This window comes from Furipterus horrens, unplaced genomic scaffold (genome assembly GCF_987537825.1).
Source record: "Furipterus horrens unplaced genomic scaffold, mFurHor1.1.pri manual_scaffold_1, whole genome shotgun sequence".
Lineage (NCBI taxonomy): Eukaryota > Metazoa > Chordata > Mammalia > Chiroptera > Furipteridae > Furipterus > Furipterus horrens.
The window spans coordinates 187,114,094-187,133,412 of NW_028327171.1; the positions used below are offsets into that span (position 1 = coordinate 187,114,094).

The window sequence follows — 19,319 nt, forward strand, 5'->3', positions numbered from 1 at the left end:
AATGCAGTAAGAGAAAGCATTCTCAATTATGTTGGCAAGTATTGTGATTTGTCTATGCCTTTGATTTTTTCTAAACCTATAGATAATTTATGATTATTAGAATTAGATTTAAATAACTTCTATAATAAAACTAAAATATTTTATTAAAAATTTCTACAGAAAAAGTGTTAAATGTAATGAGAAAAATCAAACTTCACTGTTAATTACTATTGTATCAGATAGTCCAACAAATAAGTTACTCCTTGGCAATGTTAAGTTAAGACAGGTGCTTTTGCCCTGGCTGATGTGGCTCAGTGGATTGAGTAACAGCCTTCATACCAAAGGGTCGCCAGTTCTATTCCCAGTCAGGGCACATGCCTGGATTGCGGGCCAGGTCCCCCACTGGGGCATGTGAGAGGCAACCACACATTGATGTTTCTCTCCCTCTCCTTCTCCTTCCCTTCCCCTCTCTCTAAAAATAAATAAATAAAATATTAAAAAGAAAAAAAAAAGACAGGTGCTTTGGACAACTACTGCTTTGGTTTGAAGTCACCAGGGTATATTTCTCACTTAACGATAAACACAAATTTCATCACAATGAAGATAATACAAATTTTGATAAGGTAAGAAGTTGAGTAAATTTACCAATCAGGAAAAAGAATTCTTTCTAAAGATTTTCTTCTATTCACATAATATTGCAATAGCAGTGAAGATAATATTTGACTTTAATAAAAAGTTGAGGTAGGCATTTAATTCTTATTCAGTGACATTATCACTATTCAATTACCTGACAGCAATCATAGAGTCTTACTGTTCAAAACTTTCTGCAATGTTATAGCATTATCCATAATTTTATTTCCTCTATTATAGTAATGTACTTCAATTAAGAAGCAGTATAGCATGCAAAAGTTAAGAGCTCAGGCTCAGAAACAAGTTTATCAGGGTCAAATGCTGGCTCCATTATTTTCTTGCCAATGTAACGTTAGGCAAAATTATAGTCTTGGAGGTTTTTATTTTTTCTATCCATAATATGGGGATAATATAACATAAGGACTACTATAAGGAATAAGAAAACTAATAATACATCATGCAAAGTCCTTAACACAATATCCAAAATACAGTAAGAGCTCAATAAATATTAGCAGTTCTACCTCACCACATAAAGTGTTAACAGAACTATTTATTTAAAACAGGACATTTCTACTATTTTACTTAAAAATAAGCTTATTTTGAACAGAGTACTGGAAAGTTAACAAAACACAAGAAATTGAAACACACTTTAAGAGACGGGGAATCATCCTCAAGAATAACTAAAACTGAGCCTAAGTGCTTAGGGGTTACAAGATATATGCCATCCACGTTAAGATGCTATAGACAGAAAATTAAAGGCAGCTTCAATTATGAGCCTACATTGAAAGTGACAGAAAAAGAGATACTCAGAATTGGAAGTGATTTGAAACTGAGCTGCTTCACACATGGATGAATCTGTAGCCCACTCTAGAGGGAGTAGCTGCACGTATTTACTTTATTCTAAATAACAATGTGGAGGTCAGGTAGTGTACATTACATTAGTTTCATGACAGTACTCACCTGTAATGAAACGATCTAATGGCATCACAGGAGCAACATGAGGGGTAGCTTGTGTAATAAGAAGATTTATCAGATCTTGTTTAAAATTTTTCAGTGTAAGCAACGCCCTTGCAACAAGGCCACCCATAGAATGACCAATTATTGCCACACTTTTTGGAGCAAATTCTTGACCCTATTAAAAAAATCACCAAGACATAATTAAAACTTAGCATCATAATGACAATACTAACTACTTCTTTCTAAATAGAAAAAATTAAACTACTTATGTAATCTCATCATGAGCTATAGAAACACATTTGAATTTCTGAAGCAAAATCAGAAAACTTGGGTCTAGCAAACCATGTTTTATTGTTTGTTATACTGGATGTAAGAAATGTAACTATATTTGGTGTATACCAAAATATTAGATTTTATAGGATCATTTATCTAAAATTGGAAATTCCACAAGAAAGCTGGAAAAATTATGGTTGCTACAGCAGCCTCATCATATTGATATAGCTTATCTTATCAAATTATTTCCCTATTATGCACCTGGGTTTAAAAATAAACCAACATTTCATAACATTTATCCACTAACAATTACATACTTTATTTCTTAAATACTGCATTTTGAAAAAATCATTTCTCTACACAGTATCCTCAGTTCCATTACCAAACTTTTACTCATTGTCCTTCATACTGATCCTTCATCTATACCTTCTCTCCTGTTACTCTGAATAAACTGGACCTCGTGCAGAAAACAGTTAACATAGTAGGCCTGAAACTGCTATCTTTACAGTGGACTGCATATAAGGCTGGCTCTCCTCTGCAGTCTGGGACCCTAAACTTTGGGAGGGTTCCCATCATCCCCTAAATGATGTCTCACTATGCTAACACTGTGCAAACAACATCCTTTATGCTGAACACTACTGCCCTTCTGGTTGGGATTTTGGTATGTGATAGGCACAGGGTGTCCATATAACCAATCCTCAATAAACATCTTGATAATGAGCTGCTCTCATAGACAACACTTCACACGTCACAACTGAAAGCTCGCACCTGCATTTCCTTTGTATTTCACCCCATGCACCTTCCTTTTTGCTGGTTTTGCTTTGTATTCTTTCATTGTAATATTGGGTTGGCCAAAAAGTTCATTTGTTTTTTTCCCCATAAGATGGCTCTATTAGCACTTAGTTGTCTTTAACTCCATTTGAAACAATTTTGTTAGATTGTATTATGACAGCTGTCATATTGGTGTGAATTTATTATTATTTTTAAAAATATTTTTAAAGATTTCATTTGTTTATTTTTAGAGAGAGGGCAAGGGGCAAAGAAAGAAAGGGAAGGAAACATGGTTGTGCAATCAGTTGTCTCTTGCACATTCCCAGCCACAGACCTGACCTGCAACCCAGGCATGTGCCCTGACCTGTCACTGAACCAGCAACCCCTCAGTGCGCAGGCTGGTGGTCAATCCACTGAGCCATACCAGCCAGGGCTCAGTGTGCATTGAGAAAGAACTTATCAGAATTGGTGAGTTTTTGTATAGCGATTTAAATACTGAAGATGGAAGAAAATACGCAAGATTTTCAGCGTATTATATGTTATTATTTCAAGAAAGGTAAAAACACAACTGAAACACATGTAGTCACAGCGCACTTCTTCAATTTTATTTCTAGATCTTCATTATTTCTGTATTTTAAATCTCAAATTTTACCATTCCTCTCTCCTACTCCATTTTGCCTTCCCTGTGCCTTTTCTTTCTTTTTTTATTTTAAATTTTAATTTTTCCTTCTCTTAGCCTGGTTCCCATTCCTCACTTCTAGTATTCCTTCTCTCTCTATCCTCTCAAAATCACTCCTCTTTCCTCTAAGACATCTCTTAAGCTTTTCTTTCTTTCTTCTTTCTTTCTTCCCTTTCTTCCTTCTTTCTTTCTTTCCTGTCTTCCTTCTTTCTTTCTTTCTTTCCCTCTTATTCCCACCCTACATATATTAATCTTTGCTCTGTTATTGATATTGCTGTGATAGATCTTCTTCCTCAATTTGGTTCCTACTTTTCTTTTTTTTTCCTTTTTCTCTCTCGTTATATATATGTGTGTGTATATATATATATTTAATTTCTGTTTAAACTTAATATTATATGCTTCCCTTATCTTACTCCATTCTGCCTTCTTCCCTCCCTTTTTTCTTTACAATGTAAATTTTCTTTTCTTTCTCTCTTTGCCTTGTCTCTGTTCCCTACTCTTAGTGTTGCTCCTCCTTCTATTGTCAAAATCATTTTTCTTTCAGTTAGTCATCTCATATTCATTTTTCCTTTCTTATAATAGTCTTAATCCTTTTACACCTTTATAAATATTGGCTCATTTGCTGTTGATAGTGTGGGTAGGGGTGGGGGTTATTTTTGTGGGTGTGGTTTTGTTTCCTGGGCTGTTTGGTTTTATTCTGGCAGCACCTGTACAGGACATGGTAGGCAGAGTGACTTTCAGTCAGCCAGCTGGAGGGAATAGCCTACCAAGAACGACCCAACAACAACCAAGCCCACATAAATGGCATAAAGGGCATCCCAAGAGCATCAAGCTCAGGAGATCAAGGAGACTGCACCACTGAGTCCCACGAGTCTCCTCCCACAGAAGGTCATACCACGGAGACAGGAAGTCAAAGCAGATCAATCTAAGGTGCAGAAACAAACAAGAACAGTCACCAAAAATGGGGAGACAAAGAAACAACCTCCAAGAGGAATCCCCAGAAACAGAGCTAAATGGAATAGAGAAATTGAGAACAATCAGTTACACCACATGGGAGAGAGCTGACATACTCAAACTATCCAAATCAATAAAGTTCTTGGCGAAAATGAAAAATGTGTCTTATTTTATTGAAAAAAACCATATGAACTTTCTGGCTAACCCAATAAATCACAACATGAGTACACTATATGCTGAATCCTATGAGTCCTCCTGGAGAATCACAGAGCCTGGGAATGGTCTTGGGGTTCCCCATCAGACCTGATCTCAGCAAAAGCCAACACTACATACATGCTCTGAAAGCTGTCTCCTCTGGCCCTCTCAAGTACATCACTCTAGCAATTCTTACTTTATTCTTGCATCACTGTTTTCCCCTCTCTATATACCATTATTTTGCCCTGGCTGGTTTAGCTCAGTGGATTGAGCGTCGGCCTGCGAGCTAAGTGTCGCTGGTTCGATCTTCCAGTCAGGGTACATCAGAGAAGGAAAACTCTGACTCCAAAAAACCTCTGCTGCCTTGCGGCATACCTCTTCTGGGGAAAGGCTAAGGGAGTAAACCCCGACAGAAAATCCGGAGCCGGAGTCCCTAAGGCGGTTTGACGTTGTAGTCAACACCGGCAACTCCTGCGGCGCACCTGAAGCCAAGCTGTATCGACTCCGTCTTTCCCTTGGACCCTTCAGCTGCGAAGAGAGGGGGGGTCTGCTGCATGGGCAACAGCAGACCCTCCATATCACCCTGCCCAGGCTCTGTAGCTTCAGCTCCACTGGAGAGGACACTCCAGCGTCATCGCAAGATGTCGATTCAACACGGGAGGAGACAGATACCGTGTCACTCCCGAGTCGGACTGCACAGCCATTCTCGGCGGTGCAGATAGACACTTAGGAAGCTACACCATCGTCTCTCGAGACGGACGGCTGCCGACGATACCATTATTATTACTATATAAATACATGGTTATCCTCCTCTAAGAAAACAGACAACTCTCTTTTTACTCCCACTTTCCCCTTTAGTGACCACATCTTTCTCTACATCTCTTTACAGCAAAACTCTTCAAAAATCAGATATTTATACAGTACTTGCTGTCACCAGTTTCTCAGCTTCCCTATACTCTTAAATCCATTCCAATCAGGCTTTCACCCCAACACTCCTCCAAAACTGCTCTTATCAAGTCACTTAGGAATGTAATGGCCAATTCTGAATCCTCATCTTACTTGACCTATCAACAGCAATTGACAGGGCTGATCGCTTCCTCCTCTTTAAAAGGCTTTACTTGGTTTCCTTGACAATATACTCTCCTGGTTCTTCTCTTACCTCACTGGCTGCTCCTTTTTAGTCCCTTGCTTGTTTCTTCTCATCTCCCCTCATCTCTTAGTAATGGAGTGAGTCGGGCCCCAATCCTTAGATCTCTTCTCTTTCATATCTTGACTCCCCAATAATCTCATCAGGTCTTATGGCTTTAAATACATTTATATACTGTCAACACTTAAGTTATAATCTCCAGACTGGACTGCTTTCCTTAAACTCTGACTTTAAACTCCAATGGCATATTAGCTACATTTGGGATATCGAGTGTTCACCTTAAATCGATCCTGTCTAAAACTAAACTATTAATCTCCTTAAATCTGTTCCTCCTACATTTTCCCCCACTTCAGTTAACAGCACTTTAATCCTAGCTGTTTAGCCAAAAAATTTGGGGTCATTCTTAACTCTTCTTTTCCTCTCACATTGCCCCTCCATATCTGATCTACCATGAAATCTTGTTGCCCCAGACTTCAAGGATTACACCAATCTGACCATTTCTTATTATCGCCACTGCTATCAACTTGATCCAAACTACCATTACTTCTTTAAGTATATTTTATTGATTGTTACAATAGTTCTAATTTTCCCCCTTACTCCCCTCCGCCCAGCACCCCCCTCGCCCAGCAATTCCCCCCAAGTCCATGCCCATGGGTCATACATACAAGCTCTCATGCTTCACCTTTTCATATATTCTTTTTTTTTAAAATTAATTAATTAATTAATTATTTTAACAATAAAAAATAACAATCCCTCCCTCTCAGACTTAAGACCCTTTATAATCTTATAAAGGACAATGGGCGAAGGTCTCGAGCTCCTCGAGCTGCTTCAAGCTGGACATGGTCGTCGTCCTACCTACTCTTGGGTCCAGAAATCCCTAATAAGAATGGGGGTACGGAGGGGAGGGTGGTCTTCTTGCTGGAATCATTGCAATAGCCTCCTAACTGGTCTCTCTGGTCTGCCAGTAAATCCCTTCAGTTTATCCTCGAAAGCATCCGGAATGATGCCTAAATTAATGTTAAAGCCTAAATTATAATATGTCACTCTTTTGCTCAAAAACTTTTACAGTGGCTTCCCATATCATTTCAAATAAAAGGCAACATTTTTAAAATTGCCTTAAAGGCTCTATAATCTCCCTTCTCCCCAACATCTCCTTCCACTCTATCTATTCAAGTCATACAAGTCTCCTTGCTTTTCTTTGAACACAGTACACGGGTGCTTGCTTCATGTATGTTTCCTTTGCTTAGAGTACTCTTTTTCTAAATATGCAAATAAGCTACTCTCTCTAGTCTTTAGTTTGTTTATTACATTGTCTGCTCCTCAACAGGTCTTTGCTGGGCACTCTTATATTAATTAATTAATTAATCAATTAATTTTAACTTATTTTCTTAAATTGTTCTGTTACAGTTGATCCATTTTTTTCCCCTGTTGCTCTCCCTGTCCCGCCTACCCCCTCTTCTCCCACAGTTAGTCTCCGCCCTGTTGTTCTTGTCCATGGGTCACTTATACTAGTTGTTTCACTAGACTCTTTCCCTTCTTTCCCCTCTCCTTTCCCTCTCCCCTCCCCTCTGGTCACTATCAGTCTTCTCCTTGTTTCCATGCCTCTGGTTCTATTTTGGTCATCAGTTTTGTTCATTAGGTTCCTGTATTAGGTGAGATCATATGGTATTTGTCTTTCACCGCCTGCCACTCATTTATATTTGTAGTCTTGTATCTTTAACTTCCTATCTCCACTTGCTGATTTATTTTTCTTCCTGGCATTTATAGTATAAATTTTTCTTATTTCTGATGTTTCCTATCAGCCTCTCCCCACAAGAACATAAAACCCATGAAGGCTTGCATTTGTTTTATTCATTGCTAAATTTGCACTGAGACTCAGAAAACAAATGAGGTTTTCTCCATCTAAAATGTTTTCTCATTTCCCCACAGAAAAATCCTATCCATTCAACAAGATTCAGGTCTGTCTCTAACCCTTATTATCTTTACTTCTAATTGAAATCTTACTTTCTAAAAGCCTCAACTTAAAAAAAAAAGATTAGTTGTATTATACATTTAACATGCAGTTATTAGAGAAAATCTGAAAACAGAAAATAGAGAAGAAAAATGCCTAATAAATAACATTATCCACATGATTGTTTATTATAAATGACATTTATGGAAATCTCACTTTGTAATCACATCTTATTTATTTATCCAATAAACATCAGGTATATAAAAGGTTCTGTACTTGATATGGATTGTTTCCTCCCATAATATTCAGTGTAGATTTAAGTTTTAAAAAAACCTGCTGTAGAAATAATTTTAAAATGCTAGCTTATGCAAAGAATCATGATGTCTATGTTTCATTTTCAAGATGGAAAGGAATACCAAGATGGAAGCGGATTACAATAGCTTCATAGTTAAGTCTTGATATCAGGTAGCGCAGGTGCTCCAACGTTGTTCTCCTTTTTCAAGACTGTTGGCTTTTTAGGTTCTTTGCATTTCAGCATAAGCTTGTCAATTTTACAAAAACACCTACTAGTATTTTGTTTTGTACTACTTTAAATCTATTGATCAATTTAGGGAGAATTTACATCTTAATTGTGAATCTTTAAATTCATGAAGTTGGTCTGTTCACTTACTTCAGATTTATTTAATTTATCTCATATTTGAAGTTTTCAGTGTACAGATCTAGCAAATTTTACATTAAATATATACATAAGAATTGCATTTTTACACTACTGTAAATGCATTTTTTAATTTCACTTTTCACTTCCAGTCAAGATGGCAACATAGAAAACACAGCTTGCCTCATCACACAACCACATGAAAATGAAAACTAAAATATAGAACCACCATCACGCAGAACCATCAGAAATCAAGTTTAATGGATGTCTGACAACTATGGAATTAAAGAAACTACATCCATCCAGACTAGTATGAAGGCTAAGACAGAGAACAGGCTGGTCCCTCATCCACATGTGGTGGAGAACAATTGGGGAGGTGCCTTAGTTGGTGTGCCTCAGTGGAATGAGTGCTGACCTGCAAACCAAAAGGTTGCCAGTTTCATTACTGGTCAAGGCACATGCCTGGGTTGAAGGCCAGGTACCCAGCTGGGGGCGTGCAAGAGGCAACTGATCAATGTATCTCTTGCACATTCGTGCTTCTCTCCCTTTCTCCATCCCTTCCCCTCTCTCTAAAAGTAAACAAATAAACTCTAAAAAAAAAAATTGGGGAGGGATAGCTCAGGAGTGAGGAGTCCCAGCTTCACACCAGGCCCCCAAGCCCAGGGTTCCAGAGCCAAGAAGAAAAGTCCCCACAACTTCTGGCTGCAAAAACCAGCAGGATTGAATCTGTGGAAGAAACTGTTGGACCCTCAAGCAGGTCTTCTTAATGAACCCACATACGGACCCACCTACTCAGACTCACTCCCTCTGAGCTCCAGCACTGGGGTAGCAACTTGAACGGCATCACTGGCATACAGGGAGAGACTGAGGTGCCTGGCATTAAGGTGAGCAGAGACCATTATCCCTTTTCCAAACCCTCCGCCCACAGAGTCGGCAGACTGGTGCCATATCTGAGACTCCATCAACCTGGCTAACAGTTTGACCTGTCTTGGACATCCCCGGAGACTCAGCCCTACCCAACTTACGGGTCCACCCAAGCTGCTTTTCCATATTAATAGCTGGTCTTGGCTCATGCTTTACAACTTCCTAAATCCTACCAAACAAACAACAGCAGGTCTCAGTGAGCCCCAGGCCCAGCACTAGCAGCAGTCAGACTACATTCATAGCTTAACTTTGCCTGGGAATCTCCAAACCCTGTACAAGTAGCAACCATCTCAGACTGCTTTAAAGCTCAGACAGGGTGCCCCAGGCAAAACACAGGTGGGGGCTGACTTTGCCTGCACCACCTGGGAAACCCCAGGGCCAACGTACTCAGTGGAAAGCTACAGACCACATCAGAGTATCACCACCCTGCTCCTGTACAGCTTATCTTCCACAGAAGGTGGAGGTTGGTGGTAAGTGGTCACAGCCAATCCTTGCAGCTGACTGGTCTGGGTAAATCCCTCCCATTGATCTGACAACAGCAAACAAGGCTACAAGAGAAGGGTGTGCTCAGCCCACACAAAGGGCACACTTCCAGTACCCAGCTTGGGTGATAAGGGAGGCTGTGCCACTGAACTCTACAGGACACCTACTACATTAGACCACACTACCAAGACAGTGAGTCAAAGCAAGTCTACCTAATACACAGAAACAAACACAGGGAGGCTGCCAAAATGAGGAGGCAAAATAAAATGGCCCAAATGAAAGAACAGATCAAAACTCCAGAAAAAGAGCTAAACAAACTGGAGATAAGTAATCTATCAGATGCAGAGTTCAAAACACTGGAACTTAGTGAGGACCTCAACAGCATAAAAAAGATCCAGTCAGAAGCAAAGGATACAATAATTGAAATGAAGAACAATTTACAAGAAAACAACAGTAGAGTGGATGAAGCAAAGAATCAAATCAATGATTTGGAACATAAGGATGCAAAAAACAACCCATCAGAACAAGAAGAAAAAAGAATCCAAAAAAATGAGGATAGTATAAACAGCATCTGGGCCAACTTCAAGAAGTCCAACATTTGCATCACAGGGGTGCCAGAGAAGAAAAAGAGCAAGAAACTGGAAATCTATTTGAAAAAATGAAAGAAAACACCCCTAATTTGGTGAAGGAAATAGACATGCAAGTCCAGGAAGCACAGAGTCCCAAATAAGATGGATGCAAAGAGGCTCACTCCAAGACACATCGTAATTAAAATGCCAAAACTTAAAGATAAAGAGAGAAAACCAGTTAATTACCTACAGGGAAATTCACATAAGACTGTCAGCTGGTTTCTCAAAAGAAACTGCAGGCTAGAAGGAATTGGCAAGAAATAGTCCATGTCATGAAAAGCAGGGACCTAGTGCCAAGATTGCGCTACCCAGCAAAGCTATCATTTAAAATCAAAGGGCATATAAAGAGCTTCCCAGACAAAAAAAAAAAAAAAACTAAAGGAGTGCATCATCACCAAACCATTATTATATGAAATGTTAAAGGCACTTATTTAAGAAATGAAAATCAAAACTATGAACAATAAAATGGCAATAAAGACACACTTGTCAACAACTGAATTTTAAAAACAAACTAAGCCACAAGAACAGAGACAGAGTCATGGATACAGAGAGCGTTTTGATGGTTGCCAGATGGGAGGTGGAATGAGGGAACGGGTGAAGAGTTGAGGGTGAAGTAGTACAAATGGGTAGTTACAGAATGGCCGTGGGGATGTAAAGAACGGTATAGGAAATGGAGTAACCAAGAAACTTATACGTATGACCCATGCACATGAACAATGCTGAGAGGATGGCCTGAGGGAGTGAGGGGCACTGAGTGAAGGGGGGGAAAAGGGAGAAAAAGTGGGACAACTATAATAGCATAATCAATAAAATATAATTAAAATTTTTTTTCACTTTCCATTTGTTCACTGATTTTTGACTATTGGCCCTTTATCCTGTAACCTTGCTAAATTCACTTATGATTTCTAATAATTTTCTGTAAATTCTTTTAAACATTTCTGTATATTTATGTCATCTGGAATATACACAGTTTTAATTCATCTTTTAAATTTTAATTGTTTCTTTTTCTGGCTGTATTGTACTAGGTAGGACTTCTGTAGATAGAAGTAGTGAGAGCAGACAGAAGCTGAAAAATTGAAGACACTTGATAATTTACTGTGAATAACATTTATGAAAAGAAATCTCACTCTGTGATTGCCTCTTATTTACCTACCAATAAATATCTTATCCAATACATATAGGTCCTTAACCTAATATGACTCGATTCCTCCCATAATACTGTGAATACAATTCCTCAGGGATGAGGAAGTATGCTTCTATTCTACTGCCTGAGTTTTTTTGTTTGTTTTTTTTAATCATGAATGGGTGCTGAATGCAGTCAAATGCATTTTCATCTATTGAAATGACCTTATTGAATTACACTGACTGCTACTTAAATATTAAACCAACTTTGCATTCTTGGAATAAATCTTATTTGGTCATGATGTATTAAAATGTAAGATATTGCTGAATTTGATAGCCTAATTTTCTGTTGAGGGTCTTTTAAATCTATGTGCATGAGGGATACTAGGTCACTACTTTCCTTTCAATGAATGTCATTGTCTAATTTTGATAGTCAGGATCTGTTGATTTCTTAAAATGAACTGCTAAATGTTATCTTTTCCTCTATTTTCTAAAAGTTTGTGTAACATGGGTATTATCTTTCTTAAATGTTTGATAGAATTCACCACTGTAGCCATCTGGCCCTAGATTTTTCCTGGCAGTAAGATTTTTAATTATAAATTCAAAAACTTCAACAGATATAAGGCTAATTAGATTGTGTTTCCTCTTGTGTCTGTTTTGTAATTGATGTTTCAAGGGATCTGGGCATTAATCCGAGTTATCGCACTTATTGGTATAAAGTTGTTCATAACATTCCTTTAATAACTTCTTGCCATCCATAGGCTCTCTAGTGACATCCCAAATTTAATTCCTGATACTAATTGGTGTCCTTTTTTTAATTAGTCTAGCTATGAGCTTATCAATTTTATCGATCTTAAAAAAAAACTAACCATTGTTACATATTTTTCTTTGGTCGTTTTCTATTTCATTGATTTCAATTTTTATCTGTATTGTTTCCCTACATTTCTACTTAGAGTGTACTTTATTCTCTAGCTTCTGAAGTTGAAAGGTTAGAGTGTACTTACATTTCTACGTAGAGTGTACTTTATTCTCTCGTTTCTGAAGTTGGAAGGTGAGATCATTGCTTTTAAACCTTGTTCCAATCTAATATTAGCACTTAAGACTATTCATTTCTTTTAACCACTAGTTTAATCTTACAAATTCTGATGTGGTATTGTCACTTTAATTCAATTGAAAACATTTTCAACTTTCATCTGTAATCTTCTTTTTGATTTCTGTGTAAGCTAGAAGTAATTTTCAAATATTTGAGGTTTCCCAGAATTATTTGTTGTTAGTTTCTAAATGAATTCTGCTTGATCATAAAATAAACCATGTATAATTTCAATCCTTTGAAATTTATTGAGACTTGTTTTATGGCCTAGCATATGGCGTATATTAGTTCCAAGTGCATTTAGAAAGAACATAGTTCCTACACTTTTTAGATGCAGTGTTGTATAAATGTCTATAGGTTAAGCTGGTGAATACTGTTCACATCTTCCATACATTCCTGATTTCCTGATTTTTTATTTTATTAGTTATTGAGAGGACTGTTGAAATCTCCAACTCTGAGGATTTACCTAATTTTTTCCTTCAGTTCATTTTGTATAGTTTTTATTGTCCTTTCTTTAAATTCAATGATCTCTTTTCTACAGTGTTCAATCTACTTAAAGCTTTTCTTCTGATTTGTTCATTTCTGATATGTACAGGGTGGGGTAAAAGAAGGCTTACAGTTATTCGTATGGAAAATAATATGATAATAAATAATAATACAAGAATAAACTCTGTTTCATGTACTCACAACTATAAACCTACTTTTGCCCCACCCTGTATTGCTTCAGTTCTAATTTTCCTTTTTGCTCTTTTTAAAAAAGTTACCACATCTCTGCTGAGATTCCCCATCTCTTCCCTTGTTATGTGCATCTTTTACTTTAAATTTTTAATTATGATATTTTTTGAGGCTTATATTTAAGCATTGCTAAGGTGGACACTGGAGTAGCTCTTACTATAGGACCAAAGTAGTCCTAAATCATTTCCTTTTTGGGGTTTCACTTGAATGCCCAGTGTGTTCAAATACATCTTTCCGCTCTAGTTGGTCAGAACCCCTATTTCCCAGCACCACATGGCCTCTGAAATCTCAGTTCAGCTCACAGTTCTCTAGCAGGTGTTTTCTGCTAGGACTTGCACTGTGGCGTACCAAGGGAAGAAGCTGCTCACCTAAGCAGGTAGTAGTATTTAATCTGTGACACTGTTCAGAATTGCTGGCACACAATGATTCTTAGTCTGCTTTAGTGCTCTTTTAAGTTGTACCTGAGGCGGACGCACGCATCACTTACTCCTCAGTATACCATCACCTTGTACCTCTAGACCTGTGCAAACGTATACAGCATAGCACTCAAAGACTGAAAAATGAAAATTCTAGAGCTCCTATCTCTGCCTAATCTTCTTCTTTTGCACACCTGGATCAGAAATCTAGACGATTTCAGGAGCCCCAAATTCTAGCCTCTGCTTTCTTTGGCTCAGTGGTTTCAATGTGCTGTCATTGCTACCTATGACCCATGGCCTAGAAAATGCTTCCAGGCAGAAAGCCAAAGCAATTATGGAGCTCACTTCATGTGTTATCTTTCTTGCAGAAATCATAGTCCTTTACTGCTTGGTTGTTATCTAACACCTGAAAATATGCACTTCAGATATCTTGACTAATTTTATAGTTATTTACTTAAGGAAGCGGTCTACTCTAGTACCAGTTACACAGTCATAACTAGAAACAGAAATTCATACTAATTACTTCTAGGAAATACATTGCACTCCTAATTTATAATAGTTAAAAGAATTTTTGCCCCTAAATTCACCTCAAGAAAGGTTTCTTATAAATCCAATTTAAACTTCAAAAACCACCACCAAGTTCAAATCAACAACAAAAAAAACTTTGTGCCATCTTTGTTTCAACTTTCACGTAGACAGATGATTTAAAATATGCTGAGTTCCAAAGATGTTAGTAGGCTGATCACTATTGATTTCTAAGCTTATCTCTTACCTTATAGAGTTTGAGAATTGTTTTAATGCATTCATGTACAAATTTGGTCTGCTTCTGAAGACTTCCACCATACAGCGCCACCAGTTCTTCATTGAAATTCACACTAAAGAAGTCAAAGTGGTACTTAAAGTCAATGTCTTCTGCTTTTCTCAGTGCAATAGAGCCAATAGAACGAACTATAAAGGAAAATGGTAAAGTGCACATTAAACAAAATTTTTTAAAGTTTCATCCATTCTTGTCTTTTAACAAATAACTTTATCTCATACCCTGAATATAAAAACCTACATCAGGACATCTTTTAACAGTATCAATTTAGAAAAACAAACCAACCTAGAGGGTGCATGTCTTGTGCCCTAAATACATTAATTAAATAAAAAGTGAACAGGTCATTCATTCTCTATATACTTTTCCTCCAGCAGTAGTGACAATGAATAAAAGGGAGGGCAAGGATTCTCTGAAGAATAAGAAATGGGGATTTTGTCACACCTGAGTATTTTAAGAATGAGAAAAATCAAGAGTCTTCTCATCACTTGGTTTAGGTACACATGCTTGATCTATCTCTTTCTTACACATGACACCCAATCCATGTGAAAATCCTGTCATGCTCTATCTTTTAAATATCACCAATTGAGACTTCTCACAATTTCTACCACCACTTTCTCAATCCAAGCACCATTATCTCTTGCCTCAATTAGTCCAAAAGTTTCTTAACTGGTTCCCTATTTCCACTATTTTAGACTTAACTTTGTAACCATGTCACAGAATTTATAAACTGAACATGAATGGGCTTTAAAAGTTGCTGTGTATGGTTCAGCAAACAGAACACCACTGTTTGCCATTCCATTTTCTTAACCTGTACAGTTCACATACTATACAACCCACCATGTAAGGTGCACAATTCAGATATTCACCTAGTTTTATATAACCATTTCTGCAATCTAACTTTAGACAATTTAAAAATCACCCCCAAAAGAAAACCCTGTAGTCATTAACAGTCACTCCTCATTCCTCTTCTCCTCCTAATTCTAGGGAAGCACTAATCCACTTTTTGTCCCTATGAATTTGCTTATTCTGGAGATTTCTATTAATGGGATCATATAATATATGGTTTTTATGACTGGGTTCTTTCACTTATCATAATGTTTTCAAGATTCATCCACATTGCAGCATGTAATTCATGTATCAGTAATTAATTCATTTTTATTGCAAAGTAATATCTCATTATATGGATAAATCATACTTCATTCATCCATTTCATTAGTCATTAGTTGATGGACATTTGGGTTGCTTCCATCTTTTAGCTATTATGAACATTTGCATGCAACTTTTGGCACAGATGTAGGTTTTTATTAGTCTTGGGTAAATATCTAGTAGTGGAATTGTTAGGTCATATAACTCTATGTTTAATATTCTGAGGAACTGTTAAACTGTTTTCCAAAGTGGCTGAACCATTTTATATTCCCACCAGCAATGTATGAGGATTTCAATTTCTTCACATTCTCAACAACACTTGTTATTATCTATCTTTTAGATTATAGTTACCCCAATGGGTATAAAATCATATCTCGCTGTGGTTTTGACTTTCATTTCCCTGATAATTAGTGATTTAGTAGTATCTTCCCTACTTCCACTCTTGCTCCTTTACAACATATTCTCTACACGGCAAAGCTAGAGTGATTATCTTTAAAAAATAAATCACACTTACTAGATTGGTTCAAATTTTAAACTGACAATTCCTATGCTGTCAAGGAGGTGGACCAAAGGGAAGTATAATGTACTGTTCGGTGAGTATAACCACAACCAGTAACAATAAAAGAATACACACAAACTGTGATATAAAATTATGCTCTTATGGTATACATCTTACAGAAACATAGACTTATGTGCTCTAAGATAAGCAGAATGTTCACTATTATAATTGCCAACACCACAAATGTCCCAAAACAGAATAAACTATGGTATACAACAAAATAATACAGTGTGAGGAAAATGAATGGATCACAGTTCATATGAAAATGGGACGGATTTTAAAAACCAATTTGAGTATAGCCAGACACAAAAGAAAACATACTGAATGATTATATTTATATACAAAGTTTAAAAATAGCCCTGAATAAGTAGCATGTATTAGATGAGAGTACATATTTAGATGCTAAAACTATTTAAAACATCAAGGAAATTATTACCTTAAAATTAGGACTGTGATTACATATAGAAAGAGGGGAGGAAGTTTTAATCAGGAAGGGGCAGTTTTAAATGGGGTTTCCAGGGTGCTGGCAATCTTGTATTTCTTGAGTTGGGTCTTGGTTACATTGGTATTCACTTTACAGGATTTTTTAACCGAATACTTATACTCTGTACATTTCTCTGTATGTGTTATGTTTCAAATATAACTGACCAAAAAAAAAAAAAAAACAGATTATATAATTTCCTACTGAAAACCTTTCAAAAGTTTCCTATCACACAGATCAAAATTCAAAATCTGTTATACAGCTTATAAGATATAGCCTGTGACTCCTTTTCCACCTTCATCTTTTTTTACTTTCTCTAGTCTTAGGATCTGTACCAAGCATATTCCTGTCCCAGGGTCTTTCCCCAAATAGTCACATATCTTATTCTCTTGCTACTTTCAAGTCTCTGCTCAAATGTCATTGCCTCATAGTGGCCTTCCCTGCCTGAACTTGTTTATCCTCTAGTCCTTACTAGGGTTTATTTTTCATTCAAACTTTTGACATTGCTGACACATATATCTGATGCCTGCTTCCCAACAAGAACATAAGTTTGATCAAGGAAAGGACATTATCTGGCTTGGTCTGCTTTGAATCCCTCATACCTAGAATACTGACTGCCTAGCTCATGGTAGGTACCCCATAAGTATAAGCTAGATAAATAAACATGTAAGTTTAAATAATTCTGTTCTCATTAACAACCAAACCAAAAAAGCAAATTTTAGCTGAAATTACTTCCAGATTACTTGATTGCCTGAAATAACTGCTATATCTCCAAGCCAAGATTCAATTTGGATTCTGTGCACATAACTTCCCTACCCTCACCTTTCTATGTTCCCCTCAGTATTTCTAGGTCTCTCTAACTTGTTTTTCTCTTGACATTCAGGTGTACAGCACAGTGATTAGGCATTTATGTAACTTACAAAGTAGTTACCTGATTAAGTCTAGTACCACTCTAATACCATATGTAGTTGTTACAATATTACTATGTTCCCTAAGCTGTATTTTATATCCCCGTGACTATTTTGTAAGCGCCAATTTGTACTTCTTAGTCCCTTCAGTTTTTTCAGAGCCCTTCCAACCTCCTTCCCATTAGAAAAACATCAGTTTGTTCTCTGTATCTATAGTTTGTTTCAGGTTTATTGTTTTTAAATTTTTTACTGATTTTGAGAGAGAGCGAGAGACAGAGAAACATCGATTTGTTGTTCCACTTTATTTATGCATTCATTGGTTTCTTCTTGTATGTACCCTGGCTGGAGATTGAACCTGCAACCTTGACATATCAGGACAACGCTCTAGCCAACTGAGCTACCTGGACAGGGCCTATTTTGTTTTTTAGATTCCACATATAAGTGTAATCACATGGTATCTCTCTCTGACTTACTTCACTTAGCAAAATGCCCTCTAGGTCCATCCATCCATGTTGCTGCAAATAGTAAGAAAGATTTCCTTCCTTTTATGGTCAAGTAATACTTCATTTTATGTATGTACCACAGCTTCTTTATCCACTCATCTTATGGTTGGAGCATTTAATAAATTTAATTTAAATTATTGATAGGTGTACAACTATTGCCATTTTATTGTTGCTCATTGTTTTTGTAGTTCTCTGTCCCTTTCTTATTCTCTTGCTCCCTTCTCTTGTATGTTGATGACTTTCTGTAATTTTAAGGTTGGATTCCTTTCTCTTTATTTCTTGTATATATCTTAGAGATTTTTGGTTTGTGGTTACCATGGGCTTCATACATACCAAACTATGTCTATAGCAGTCTATTTAAGTTGGTGGTTGCTTAAGTTCCTACACATTCTAAAATCACAACCATTTTTACTCATCCCTTCCAAGTTTATGGTTTTTTCATTATTTTTACTTCTTCTCTGTGTGTTTGTGTATGTCCCTTCACTTATGGTTGTAATTATACATGATCTTCCCACCTTGGCATTTCTTTTAACCTTTGTACTAGCTGTTTTAATCATGTGTTCACTTTTTTTCAAATTATGTGCTTGGTGGAATTTTTCATTGTGATGTTTTCTTATTCATATTAAAAAATTTTTTTCTTAAGAAGTCCCTGCCTCTGTTCTGCTTGTTTGCTTAGTTTGTTTTTAGATTCAATCATTGATAGTTGTGAATTTACTGCCATTTTAATGTTCATAGTTTTGATCTTCTTTTTCTTAAATGTGTTCCTTTAACATTTCAGATAAGAGCTTGGTGATGATGAACTCCTTTAGCTTTACCTTGTCTGGGAAGCATTTTACCTGCCCTTCCATTCTAAATGATAGGTTTGCTGGATAGAGTAATCTAGGTTGTAGGTCCTTGCTTTTCATCACTTTGAATATTTCTTGCCAGTCCCTTCTTGTCTGCAAAGTTTCTTTTGAGAAATCAACTAGTAGCCTTATGAGAACTCCTTTGTAGGTAACTGTCTTCTTTTCTCTTGGTGCTTTTAAGATCCTCTCCTTATCTTTAACCTTCGTCATTTTAATTAGGATGTGGGCTTCTTTGTGTCCATCTGGTTTAGGATTCTCTGGACTCGTATGTCTTTCCTTCACCAAATTAGGGAAGTTTTCTTTCATTATTTTTCCAGACAGATTTCCAATTTCTTGCTCTTTGTCTTCTCCTTTGGGCACCCCTATGATGCAAATGTTGGAACACTTGAAATTGGCCCAGAGTCTGCTTACACTATCTCTGTATTTTGGGGTTCTTTTTTCTTCTTGTTCTCATTGGTTGGGTTTTTTTT

General features: G+C 36.9%; 1 protein-coding gene across 1 annotated transcript in view; it reads right to left on the reverse strand.

The window, feature by feature from the left end:
• The window catches only part of PGAP1 (post-GPI attachment to proteins inositol deacylase 1), a 71,305-nt gene that overhangs the window by 39,741 nt on the left and 12,245 nt on the right, over positions 1-19,319 (reverse strand). The window contains exons 3-4 of the mRNA XM_090268329.1: positions 14,363-14,538; positions 1,570-1,741 (exon numbers count right to left, since the gene is read on the reverse strand). Of these exons, the coding sequence (XP_090124455.1) occupies positions 1,570-1,741; positions 14,363-14,538 (348 nt within the window). The remainder of the gene's footprint in view (positions 1-1,569; positions 1,742-14,362; positions 14,539-19,319) is intronic.